Here is a 13793-nt window from a genome sequence, read left to right on the forward strand (position 1 = left end):
GCTCATTCCACGGCTCCCAAGAGCCGTGCTTACGCGAGACATCGTGAGCTTGAATTAACTGATGGAACTAGTAAACATGTGCCCTCTATGACAATGTTGAATAGCTCATGGTTGTTGCACCATACATTTCTGACATTGATGTAACTACGGTCCTAATAATTTAAGGGTGAGAAGACATATAGAACATGCTCTTGCAACTTGTGCGGGCAAAGAGTAGAGCTCGGCCGTTGCTAGGTGAAGCATGCTCATATATAGTTTGTGAAGAAGCCATCAAGCCATGTGCATACCTGTGCGGGCAAGGAGCAGAGCTCAGTCTTCGCTTGGTTCATACCAATGATGTATGAACCACAAACGTAATGTACACAAGTTCTATACTTAGCTAGAACTGGAATTGCACTTGCAAATGCCACTAACACCCACTAACATCCTAGGACTAGGAAGCATCAGGATTTGTGAGGTAACATCAGTATGATTTCCGGCTGGAGGTGTATTGCTTCATCAGAGGTGTATTGCTTCATGAGAGCATTTACAGGAAACGATGGAAGCAGACGAAGCAACTCAGAGGATTCACAGACGAAGCAACTCAGAGGATTCACAGAGTTTATTCATTCTCTCACAATACGCTGAATTACAGGAACCATGATTACTATCTATAGTTCAGTATCTCCTAATTTAGAAGACATGTCTTTTTAGGTGCTGCCAAAGAGATTCAAAGAAAGTCGACAGAAAAAGGCATGAACACAAATTAACAGCTGTGAACAAGACTTACTGATGGGTTAAAATGTCTGCAAAATTAGACCATCTGTTTCAGAAGCGTTCGAAAGAAAACATTTGGGAACTGGCAAACCCTAAAACAGGGGACTTATTTTTAGTGTATACTTTGTACACAGTAGCTTATTCTTGATCTATCATTGACACAAGGGAGTACAGTAAGGAAGAAACTAGGTGCAGAAATTACTAGACAATAGACCAAGAAACTAGGTCCAGAAACTGAGAGACCACGGACCACGGTCAGGTAACCTTTGCTAAACTGTCTGAAACTCCACCCCTGCTCACAGCGCCTCTATGAAAGAATTGGCGCCCAGATCCTTCAGATTTGCCTCTATGAACTACGAAGAACTTCATTACTTCATTTCACGCAAAGTATTTGCGAAGTTTTGGTCAGGTATTGGAACTTTAAAAGATCAAGCGACTGCGCTCTGCTGTCCTAAGACCTCTGTCCACTCAGCTGGCCACCAGTCTGGCTTAATCGCCTTGACCCTCACATCTCTGTTGTCGCTGATGGCAAGGACAGCGTTTTCCTTCAGTGTTGCTTCGAGCCGCAACAGACCCATCCCACGGCTGCCGAGAGCGGTGCTTACCGTACCCACTTTCTTTCCAGAGGCGTCGTCCACGACATCTGAGCCAGGAGCAACAGCCTGCTCGAGTTCTGATAACAGAGGTTGCAGAATCAATATCCGTTTGACGGAGACTGGATTGTTGCATAATTTAGCACAGCTTTGTCATTTTCATCTACAAACTTCAAGGGTATCAAGCGCTTCCTGATGACACACCATGGTGGTGTGTGCAACCAAAACGAGACTTGGTGTTTTGCTGCAAACGACGCCTTCAATGTAGTTGTTTTTTGTAATTAACTAACTTGTTCTATGATTTGTAACCCGTCGGTTGAAATATATGTCCTCTCCCCCAATGCAACATAACTTGATTTATGCTAAATACATATGTTGTATACACAACTTGTAGGTTGAAATATATTCTGAAAATATATGTCAGTGAAATATCTGCCCATTCCCCCAACATTGGTCCTGGCGTCCCGCTTGCACGTGCTTCTACTAAATACATATGGTGCCTACATGGGGGTGCTCAAATCTCCATGGCGTTAATGCTCCAGCCGTCAAGATCCTTGGAACAGGTGTCCACTGTCACAATGCCAAACTGCATGAATCATCCAGGTCATGGTTGTTGCACCATGTGGTGTGAAACATTAATGTAATAGTGATCTTATTTATTCAATAGAAGAGAGGTCATGCTCACCTTTCTCAAAGAAGGAAGTCAGCTTCTGTACCTTAGCCGAGCTAGGAGTATATATCAGTCGTTCTAGGTTCACATCAGCATGCCCCACACGTAATATACAGAACTTATGCACTTATTTAGAATTGAAACTGCTTTTTTAATGCCAGTAAAACCCATTGGCATCATAGGATTATGAAGCATCGGGATTTGCGATTATACCTATCTAGTTTCCGGTTTCGGTGCTAAAAAATGGAGAAGTCCATGCTACCCTCTAATGAAGTATTAAGAGGATAACCGACCACTAATGGTGCGGGGAGCTCATGCGGAAGGGCACGCATAAATAAAGAAGTATACACGAGAAGCGCTGGACCGGAAGAAGGGACATCACTGTGATCCCCGGCTTGAGGTGTAGTGGTTGGGTTGTTGATAAAGTTCCCATGTCTGTGGTCACTCGCCATGGCAAAAGGCGCAAACTTGTATATTTGTTTAATCCAACTACAATCTGAAGCTAACGAGTAGCACCACAGGACGGCACGTGCCTCTCTTACCTTGGATGTGCAGCCAAGCACAATAAATATCAAGCACTAATAAATCAAGTTGTTGTGTTGTTTCGGTGAAGTGCAATTTCAGCTAAATAAGGATGAGAAAAGAAGATATGATTAACTTAACTCTGAACGCGACTTTCTGCATGACTTCCTCACAGGAAAGAATATCATACTCCCTTCGTTCGGAATTACTTATGGCAGAAATGGATGTTGGGGGCGGAGGGAGTACATGATATGGCATTAATTGAAGCATCTGTTTTGACAATTCAATACAAAAAATACATTTTGTAAGTGGCAAACAGTAAATAGGGTAACTAATATGAGTGTGAACTTTGTGCACCATGATTTATTCTTGACAAATCACATATACGAGCACAAGTGAAGGTAGTAAACAAGAAATTAGACCCAGCAACTGATACATCATAGAACACGATATCTTTGCTAAACTCTCTGAAATACCTCTCCTACTAACGGCACCTTCCTGAAAGACTTTACACACGAATCCGTTGAGTTTTGCCTCTATAAGTTGAACTGAATTTCACTACAATGGATGTTTTGGACCAGGTTTTGAAAGTTCAAAGGATCAAACCACAACCTTCTCCTGTTCTAAGACCTGTGTCCACTCAACCGACCACCGGCCCGGCTTAATCACCTTCACCATCACATCCCTTTCGCTGATGGGGCAATACGAAGAGCTTTGCCTCCATGCTTCTTCAAGCCGCAGCAAACACATTCCGCGGCTGCCAAGAATGGTGACAGTCTAGTCTGGCAGTTAGAACGGATTGTTAAACACAATGTGTTGAGCCATATCATGTCACGTACATGTCACGCATGACAGAAAGACTCCAAGGCGTCCAAGGCGCAGGATCTAGGATAGATGGTTAGTTTAAGTAACATGTAATCTCCTCTTATCTCTTGTAATCAATTCTATCTCTTGTTCTGCAAGTTGTAAACCTCCTGTAAGATCTCAACAATGTATGCGCTTCAGGGAGGTGCGCCCCTGCCTATAAACACGTAGCACGTCGCCTCAGGTCGGGGCAAGACGTTTCCGCCTAACGCACACGGATAATTGCATAATTTAGCACAAAATTGATGTCTTCACCATTTTCATTACGCAATACCGGCATTAGACACTTCCCTATGACACCAAAGTAGTGCGTCCGTGAGACAATCCCCTGACATGAATAACATTCAGGCACACATTGGAATTGCTCCTGCTCTAATCGAATTCAGATTTGTTCTGGCACCATGGCACCATGGTCGATAGCCTAGTGGCAAGGACTTCTCACCACACGTGCTTCTAGGTTCCAGTAAGATTGGGGCCAGATTATCCATTGTAATTGTGATGAGTAAATATAAATCGTTTGTGGTTGAATAAATACAAAAAATAAATACTATATTTATTTTGGCGAGAATTACTAAAACTGTCCTTATAGCCATACTGTTATTAAGTGAATCGGAAAGTGTATTGCAACTCTGTGATGACGTCCTCTTCATCCATGACACTCACATGACTAATTCAACGACGCGACTTGATATGGTGAACGCGAAGGCTATCTCAGAATGTGGTCATCTTAGGAACTACACTATGAGCTCGAATTAACTTATTAGAACTTCTATCAGGAAGTTGTACCATGTGCTCTTTATGACAATGTTGAATAGCTCCAAAGCATAAATGTCATGGTTGTTGCACCATACATAACAAGACATTAATGTAATGGTGTTCCTTATTATCTAAGGGTCAGAGGAGAGATAAAGCATGCTCATATATATAGTCTGCAACCTATGTGGGCAAGGAGTACAGCTCGGCCGTTGCTAGGTGGAACATGCTCATATATAGTTTGCGAAGAAGCCATCAAACCATTTGTATACCTGCGCTGGCAAGGAGTAGAGCTCGGTTGCTTGTAATACCCGAAGTGTAATGTGCACATTTATTTATTTTTTGCGGAAATAATGTGCACAAGTTCTGCGCTTAGTTAGAATTGGAACAACACTTGTCAGGCCAGCAAAACCTGGTGACATCGTAGGACTAGGAAGCATCAGGATTTGTGATCATGCCAGTCTAGACTTGTGCACATGAGGTAACAACGTTAGTGTGATTGCCCGCTGGAGTTGTCTTGCTTCGGACGATTTACAGCGAACGACGGGAGCGAAATGCACGACCAAGAAATTCAGAGGATTCACCTTCAGTCGCGTTGCAAGTTACATGGTTAACATTTGAGAAAGCATAGGCTTTCCTACACCCCCTTATCTAGCCACTCATTTTTGCATCGCGATTCGTGCGAGTACATTTGTCTTTTTTGTTTCTCCCATATAGAACAACATATGAACTTCAAACTTGGCAGCTCAACAAAACATTCTTACTAGAATGTGGGAAAAACTTTTAGAATTTTTCGTGCAATATAAATACTAAAAAGTATAATTTTTAATACAAAAAATCTAATTTCGTATATTTATGTTTAACGAAAAAATCTGAAAGTTTTTTCTCACATTCTAGTTAGAACGTTTTGGTGTCTTGCAAAGTTTGAAGTTCATATGTTGTTTTATTTTGAAGAAACAAAAAAGAGAAAATTTGATGTACAAAGTTAGTTGTCTAGCACGGATCTTAAAGCAATGTTGGAGGGTAAGGATAAGGGGTGTCCAGAAATCTGAGCTGTAAAAATCCGCGTCCCAAGTTACATACTATTTTTATTCGGTTACAAGAGGACAAGAATTCCATAGTCACCTAAGCCCCATTCTCTCAATTGGGTAAATTATACTCCATCCGTCTCTAAATAAAAACCTTTTAGAGATTTCACTATAGACTACATACGGAGCAAAATGAGTGAATCTACATGCAAAGCATGTCTACATATAACCGTATGTAGTTCATAGTGAAATCTCTAAAAGGTCTTATATTTCTGAAGTTATTTATACACATTCAGCATCTCTCATTTTAGAAAATAAATATTTGTATTCGAAAAAAATATCCTATAGACGTGAGCACGCAGTGAGAATTAAGCGCTTAGAAAAGTCGGCAGTAAAAGGCACCCAAAACAGAACAGAGGCGACAACTAGTAGGGTGTGTTTGGTGGACCTAGCCTAATTGTTCTCCATTGATACATGTTGATTGTAGACATGTTGAGTCCATGCATTTGTTGTTGTTTCGCAACGGTGTATGCGCTGAGACATGCTGACCTGAAACATTGTTTGACAGCTTGCATGTGTTCAGACATGCTGAACAATTTTGAATTTTGAATAATTTTTTTAATGGTGAAAAAATTGAGAAATTATGAACAAAAATTTAAACATGTTTTGAAATTCTGAACTTTTATTGAAAATTTAAACAAAATTTTCAATTACAAACATTTTTAGAAAATTTAAATAAAATTTAAAATTCTGAACATTTTTTGGAAATTTAAACATATTTTGAAACTCTGAATTTTTTAAACAAACTTAAACAAAATTTTGATTTTAGATTTTTTAAAATATTTAAACACATTTTGAAATTCTGAACATTTTTTAAAAATTTAAGTTTCTTTCAAATTGTAAACATTTTTCGAAATTTAGGTAAAATTTGAAATTCTGAACATTTTATGAAAATTAAAACAATTTTGAAATCCTGAAAAATTTCGAAAATTTAAATAAAATTTGAAATTCTGAACTTTTTCAAAAATTTAAACAAATTTTGAAATTCTAAATATTTTATTAAAATTTAAACAAAGTTTGAAATTATGAATATTTTTTGAAAGTTTTAAACATATCTGGACGTGGTTTAGTGGGTGTCGGGCCCAACCTAGCTGCCTCCAAGCACCCTCTCTGGATTGTATGAGATGAACATGGCTCAGGGCCGTTTTTGCATCAGATGGGCATTAGCCCACGTGAACCCATGCACCTTACCAACAAGGAAAAGTAGGTTAGATGAGAAACTTTTACCTTCATACACCCTATCAAACACACCTATAGTGTTGTTTCAATGTAGTACATACAATTTTTTCAAACAGGAACATTTGGCCTATGGGTGTATATGTATGGAGAAAATTAGTAATTAAATAAAAATTAAAAATAAATATTGCTTTTTTCTTCAAGTCAGCAAATAAATATTGTTTTTTTCTTCAAGTCAATGCTTGTTTTTTATTCGTGAAAATTTATATAGTGGAGCAAAAAAAGTCAAGTTTATTTAAAAAATAATTCTAAACTTTTTTGAATTTTTTAAAATTATAAAATAAATCCCATGTCAGGTGTATATATAACTGGCCTTGGGCCAGGCCGGGCCGGGCTAAAAAAGCCCACGGCAGAAAAACTAAGGCCCAGGCTCTACCATTGGGCCTACTTTTCAAGCCCAAGCCCGGCCCATCTGGTAAAAAGCCCTGGAAAGCCCTTAGGGCTTAGGGCCATGGCCTCTTCCTTAAATGCCAATATGCCAAGCCCAAACCCGTCCAGGCCCTGCCGGTGGGCTCAAAACTCAGGCCCAAGCTCAGCCCATGGGCAAGCCCATCGGGCCTAGGCCCTGGATTTTAGGGCCGGGTCTGAGTGGGCCGACAGGGCCGGGCCTGAGATGGCCAGGACTAGGTGTATATTGTATGTACACCCAGGAACCAAAGGGTATTTTCCATACAATTTCAGCTAATTAAGCATGGGACGATACTTCATTCCGAACACAAACTAGCAACTTTGTGCATGACTTGCCGAAAATGCCAAACGGTGACCAAGTTTCATTTGAAAATTTTAAAATTCAAACTTATCAGTTTCAAAAAATTCTGAAAATAAACATACATATACCTAGATGCATAATGTACATGTGTGCAAATTTTCAGGTCGAAATGAATTCAAGTGTGAGCTACACAAAAAAGACAAATCTGAGGCCTTTTAGCATATGTACTGTTCATCTTTAAAGTCCATGAAATTTTTTTTGTGCATCGCAATTCAAGGTATTTCATCCTGAAATTTTTCACACATACACTTTACATCCTTCCATACATGTGTAATTTTTTTCAGATTTTTTGAACTGGAATTTGTGAATTTTGAATTTTTCAAAATAAAGGGCTCCATGGAGCTCGGTCTCCAAAATGCCCTACTCATGACTTGCTGACAAGTTAAAATATCTGAAAAATTAGAGCACCCCTTTCAGAAAGGTTCAACAGAAAGCATTTGGGAAGTGGCAAACCCTAAACAGGGGTACTTATTTTTGTTTATACTTTGTACAGTGTCACAGAAGCTTATTCTTGATCTATCACTGGTACAAGGGAGTAGAGTAAATAAGAAATTAGGTCCAGCAAATGACACCACATAAAACGGTCAGATAACCTTTGCTAAACGGTCTCGAACGGCTTCCCCTAACGGCGCCTCTATGAAAGACCTGGTGCCTAAAGCCTTCACGTTTGCCCCTCTAAACTCCAAAAAGAACTTCATTACTTCACTTCACTGGAGGTTTTGGTCAGGTCCTGGATCAAGCGACTGCGCTCTGCTGTTCTAGGACCTGTGTCCACTCAGCCGGCCACCAGTCTGGCTTGATTGCCTTGACCCTCACATCTCTCTTGTCGCTGATGGCGAGGGTTGCGTTTTCCTTCAGTGCTGCATCGAGCCGCAACAGGCCCATCCCACGGCTGCCGAGAGCGGTGCTTACCGTACCCACTTTCTTACCAGAGGCGTCGTCCACGACATCTGAGCCCGGAGCAACAGCCTGCTCAAGTTCTGATAACAGAGGTTGCAGAATCAATATCCGGTTGACAGAGACTGGATGATTGCATCATTTAGCACAGAATAAATACCTTTGTCATTTTCATCTACAAACTTCAAGGGTATCAGGCGCTTCCTGATGACACCACGGTGGTGTGTGCGCGCGATCAGCTCCTGACCAATATAGCACCCCTTGTCAAATGAAATAGCATTCAGGCCTGCAAGATTGTACTCGAGCGGAATTGCTTCACCTGATATAAAAGTAGTTTTAGCAAAAGAGGAAAGAACAAGCATTTTAATGTTTAAGCTGGAAATGTAGGTAAACATAGTGTAACAGCCAAAAATGATATAATTAGGAAAGCAAGAAAGGGCAGGAGAAAAGATGTTAGTTAAGCATAGACAGAGTACCCATACCAACTTGCCCATTTGCTACAGCCTACAAGAGACAAGAGACTGCTTCTAAGCTATGCCCCTACAGCCACCCTACTGAACAATTCACTAGCACGAATCGACCAGAATCTCTGGGCTCCTAGCATTACTATCTCAAGTCGCAAGACAGAAATGAAATCGCCTATACGATTTACGCTACTGTAGGCTTCTAAGCTCTTCCTTATAGATAATATATGCCATTGTAAAATATCCATCACCACCACTAACCAACCAGAATGACCTGACAAACCATGAGTACGCAATCTAATTCCTTAAAATTGCTTCAGTAGATGCAGATGTTTTCATCAATAGTTTTACTGTTGTTAACAGGATGTAGCACAGTTCTTCCTGTACCATTGAATTACATTGCTGGGTAGCAGTTTAAATGGCGACTAAACGAATCATTCCAGAACCGAAGCCATGTCCTTAACCAAGGAACATCAAATAGCTATACAAATCTCTAAGTATGCTGATGTTTCAGTGTCTTAACAGATCAACTGGAAATTAATCCTACCTTTTGGTATTTCAGTTGAGCCTTCTGCAACCCCATTTTCTATACGCCAAAGCAAATAATGGCGTTCATCTGCTTCTTTGTCAGCCTCAACAAGTGGTGCTGCGGGCAAAACCAAGAGTTACTTGCATGTTCAAATAACCATCGGTGGATATTGAGCACCATATCAAATGTAATTTTAGAAAGCACCAAGAACAAATGACTTACGTATTGTATCAGCTGGAAATATTCCTCTGTAGCCAAGAATGTCAAGCCGAGGATCTTTGAGCCACTGCCAACCATGACCGTTCCCTTGTGCAGATGACTCAGCAGCATGGTCACTACCTTGTCCCCATCCAATGGATTGAGCCTCGGGTTCTTGAGTGGAAGGTCCAGCATGTGCCACATCGTTTCCAAATCTTTGCCAGCACAAAAACTCCTCACTTACATTATCTATCTCAACCTTGCTCCGCAGCCGATATCTACAAAATGGATTGCCAGGACTCAAGACATTTGAACTGGAGAAAGTTTACGCATGCGGAAAGCAATAACAAAACGATACAAAAATCATTAAAATTCTCATATACTCCTACTAGACTACTAGAGCTCAACACAACAACAACCTAGCAGCTACCTATAATTCGTGCAAGGAAAGCTACTCCATAGCCCATACGATGATTTCCTACTTGAGACTAGACATTCCCAGTAGGTCCACAATCCTACTTGACACTAAAGCATTCACAACAGTGGGCCAATGACGTTCTTCAGTTGCAATTTTCAGTCTTAGCACCTGAAATTTCCAAACTCCTGTAAGAGTCAGAACTCCAAACATACTGCAGTGAAGTGTCCAGCAGAACTGAGAAAATAGCCATCTGCTCGTCAAGTCATTAACTACCCAAGCAAACAGGCGAAAATCACTCAGCCCTGCCTTGACTCCAGAAACTCCATTCCTCACAGTGATTGCCCCATCAGTTGATTAGCTCGTAAATTTCTTCCCAAATTAACGCTGCTTTCCATCGCAGACCGATTACGATCCCTAGTTGAGACCAAAACATGCTCCAACTTCCCAATTGCGAGCCAACTGATCCAAATTTAAGGTTATCGGCAATGAAACTTCAAAATTTATGACTCTCAGTTATGGCACTAAAATGTCCAACCGTAATGGGCACACAATCGATCATCTGCAAATTGTAACCTGACTACCCAAGGAAACAGCTAATCAACCAGCAACTGCTTTGATTACGGAAGCTCCATCTCCTAAAGTGGTTGGTTAACGGTTTCCCCCATGGGTTAATTAGCTCGTACAGCACTGTTCACTTCCCGAAACTAATCTTGCTTTTCCGGTCGCAGTTCAACCACAGACAGAGTAATGACTGCAACTGCAAACCCCGTTAACAAGTCAGCCGCGCGAATCCTCACCTCTTGAAGCAGGCGAGCAGCTCGTCGACCTCGGCGGCGTCCACATCCGCGAGCACCTCCCCGCCATCACCCTCCCCATCCTCCCCGCCGGGCCGCTCCCCGGTCTGGGGCGCGGCCCCGGTGCGGTCGAGCATCTGGGAGCGCGGGGCGGGGCGGTAGAGGAAGAGGTCGTAGAGGAACCGGCCCTGCGGCGTGAGCAGCGCGGCGTACTGCGGCGGCGGCGCCCGCGCGGGCAGGTTGGGCGTGGGCGCGTACCTCTGCGGCTGGGACGACGAGGCGTGGGAGAGGAGGACGTCGTTGGTGAGGAGCGAGTTGAGGAAGCGCGCCGCCTCGGGGCCCCGGAAGCGGACCACGGCGCGCGACGCCAGGCGGCTCGCCAGCACGCCCGGGTCCGCCGGCGGGCCCGTGTGGAGCAGGCGGCGGGCGCCCGGACCGTAGCGCGCCAGGCGGCGGGCGAGCGGCAGCATGGGGAGGGAGGAGCTGGAGACGGGGACGGGGGTTTTGCGGTCGGGGTTTGGGGCGAATCTGGGGTGGGGATGGGGAGGTCGGGTCACGGCGTTTTCCGGGGGGTGGAAGCGGCGGCGGCGGTGGAGGTGGGGTGGGGGGGACGCGTGGGGAGGGACGTGGCGGGAGCGCGAGCCGGTGCGTGCGTGTGCTCGGGTCGCGTGGGCCGTGGAGATGTGTAGACGAGGGGTGTCGTGTGGTTACCTCTGCGGTGACTCGTGTGGCCGGCACGGTTAAAATAAAAAAAAATTAAACATTAGTAAAGAGACAAGGGCTCATACAGACGCGCACACACTCGCCCTATGAGCACACCCGCACGTCCTAACCATATGAGCATCTCCGACGGACTGAGCCGACATATTATCTTATAAAGTTACCGTAGGCGCCCCGTCGTCGACGGAAACGTCTTCTCCCACTGAAAGTGTATTATCGAAAATTCTGAAATAAATCCAGGATAAATGCGAGCACCGCGATTTAAACCCTGGTGGGCTGATGGGCACGGTTAGAATACTTGTGAGTACTCCTTCTAAACTAATGTTCACATCTAATCTAAACGATCTTATATTAGTTTATAGAGGAAGTATTTTTTTTCTTAACGCAGTACATATACATACATGCACATGCACTTGCCCTCACGTTCCAGTTGGCTCATCGCTACAATCGGCCAAACCGTCATCCCTCCTACCTACGGCCGTTCATTGTCCCTCGCAAAAACCAAGCATTTTCTTTTGCGGAACTAGTCATCCCTCTACCACCACCACCCCCATACACAAATGTTTATCCCCATTGATTTATCCGCTAACTGGACATCGTCCCTCGCTATCTGTGACTGGGTGTCATCGCCAAACCCATTCCTCACTTTGCCCTCTCCTTGTCGCTCCCCACTGACTCGTTAGCTACAATTAGCCAAACTGTTGTCATCCGCTACTCGAGGCCGGTTGTTGCCATCCCAACCCCTCAACTAAGCAATCTTTCGTCGACCTAGTCATCGCTCTATGCCCCATCCCTCCCCTTGGCCCTTCATCCCCATAGATTTATCTACTACCTAACCATCGTCCCTCGCTACCTGCGACCGGCTATCATCGCCCCAAGCCTCCCAACTAAAAAATATTTTCCACTAACCCAGCCATCCCTCACTCCCCCTCCCCCATGCCCCCTACTGACTCATTCTCTACAATCGGCCGAACCACTGTCCCTCGTTGCCTGCAATCGGTCATTGCCGTCCTAATCCCTCAGTCAAGCACTCTATCTCGCGGACCTACTCATCAGTGGTGGAGCTAGTAGAGAACGGCAGGGGAGGGGCAGAGCAGAAAATATGATTGTTTGGGGGGGGAGGCGGGGGGGGGGGGGGGGGGGGGGGGGGGCTAATGACTATTTCTTTCTTCAATCATAGCCCCTAGAAAAAAAAAAGTCTTCAGTGTTTTCTCTGATCATGGGGGGCATGCCCCCCCCCCCCCCCCCCCCCGCGCCCCCGAAATGCACATAACTCCGCCATTGCTACTCATCCCTCTATCCCACCTCCCCCTGAATTTCATCCCCATTGATTGATCCACTGCCTAACCAGTGTCCCTCGCTACCTGTGACCGGTTGTCATCACCCAAGCCCCCCAACCAAGTAGTCTTTTTCGTCGCCCCAGCCATCCGGCCCTCACTCCCGCTCCCCACCGACTCATTCTCTACCATCGGCCAAACCGTCGTTACCGCCGACTGTTGTCGTCCAAACCCCTCAACATAGCAGTCTCTTCCGCGGACCTTCTATCCCCACACAGCCGAACCGGCCCACCATTAGCCATCAGCCATCAGACTCGCTTCCGTCGGCAACACATTTCCTTCCCATGAAAATAGATTGAAACCTACAGATTTATCAAGCAACCGAGAAATAGCAAATGTGCCTGATAAAACAGACTCGACATTATTTTCAAGGACACAACTGAGAAACAACAAATGGAACTCCATGGTGTTTCTAATGCTGGGAATCCAGATCACTGACTGTGCTAATACCCGTGTTTAGAGGTTGGACTGTTCTGGTTCCTACACCTCCAAATCTTTCTACACATACATCCATTGGGGAGGTGTTGCTACCCCCATTTGGGAGAAATTTCGGCAGATTAGAGTGCCTCATAGATATTTGGTATTTGTTTGATTGGTTACACATAACAAAATTTTGACTCATGATAACTTGAGTAAAAGACACAGTTGAAGATATTTCTTGTTTGTTCTGTAGCGAAGCAGAAACAGTGAATCATCTAGTGTGTGAATGCATTGTTGCAAGTCTTTTTTGGCAAACTGTCACTGGTGTTTTTCTTTTCTTTTTTGCTTTACTGCCCCTACACACATATCGGATCTCCCACTTCCTGTGGAATTGTGATAAAAAGAAGAGTATCGTTGGTGTTTCTGCTGTAGCAACGGTGTGGTGCTTATGGACAACTCGTAATGTCATTGTTTTCAGGGAGCAAAGTGGAGATACCCGGATTGTGTTTGGGGATGATAGGTAGACTACTTCACCACTGGATAATTATGTGCTCAGAGGGACAACAACTACAGGTGATGAAGGGGTTTGTTGCCTCAGTTCTAATAAAATGGGGCAGGGGAAACCCCTTGTCTTAAAGAAAAAACCCAGCACCGTGCCACTGCAGCAGAAAGAAAATAGTTCTGCAAGACAAAGCTAGCAGAAGAACCACCGAATCATCAGAACATCCTATTTCGACACCCTCAGCCAAGCCCGTTTGCACAATC

At 43.9% G+C, this 13793-nt stretch overlaps 1 protein-coding gene across 1 annotated transcript; it reads right to left on the reverse strand.

The window, feature by feature from the left end:
• Positions 1-7687: 7687 nt before the first annotated feature.
• Positions 7688-11222, reverse strand: LOC109752666 (putative transferase At4g12130, mitochondrial). Its single transcript, XM_020311564.4, has 5 exons — positions 10555-11222; positions 9364-9617; positions 9160-9258; positions 8309-8467; positions 7688-8231 (listed from the first exon to the last, which is right to left on the reverse strand). The coding sequence occupies exons 1-5, from the start codon at positions 11019-11021 to the stop codon at positions 7987-7989; spliced, it is 1224 nt and encodes a 407-aa protein (XP_020167153.1). The 5' UTR covers positions 11022-11222; the 3' UTR covers positions 7688-7986.
• Between the last annotated feature and the right edge of the window lie 2571 nt (positions 11223-13793).

Source organism: Aegilops tauschii, chromosome 7, assembly GCF_002575655.3.
Source record: "Aegilops tauschii subsp. strangulata cultivar AL8/78 chromosome 7, Aet v6.0, whole genome shotgun sequence".
In the NCBI taxonomy this organism is placed as follows: domain Eukaryota; kingdom Viridiplantae; phylum Streptophyta; class Magnoliopsida; order Poales; family Poaceae; genus Aegilops; species Aegilops tauschii.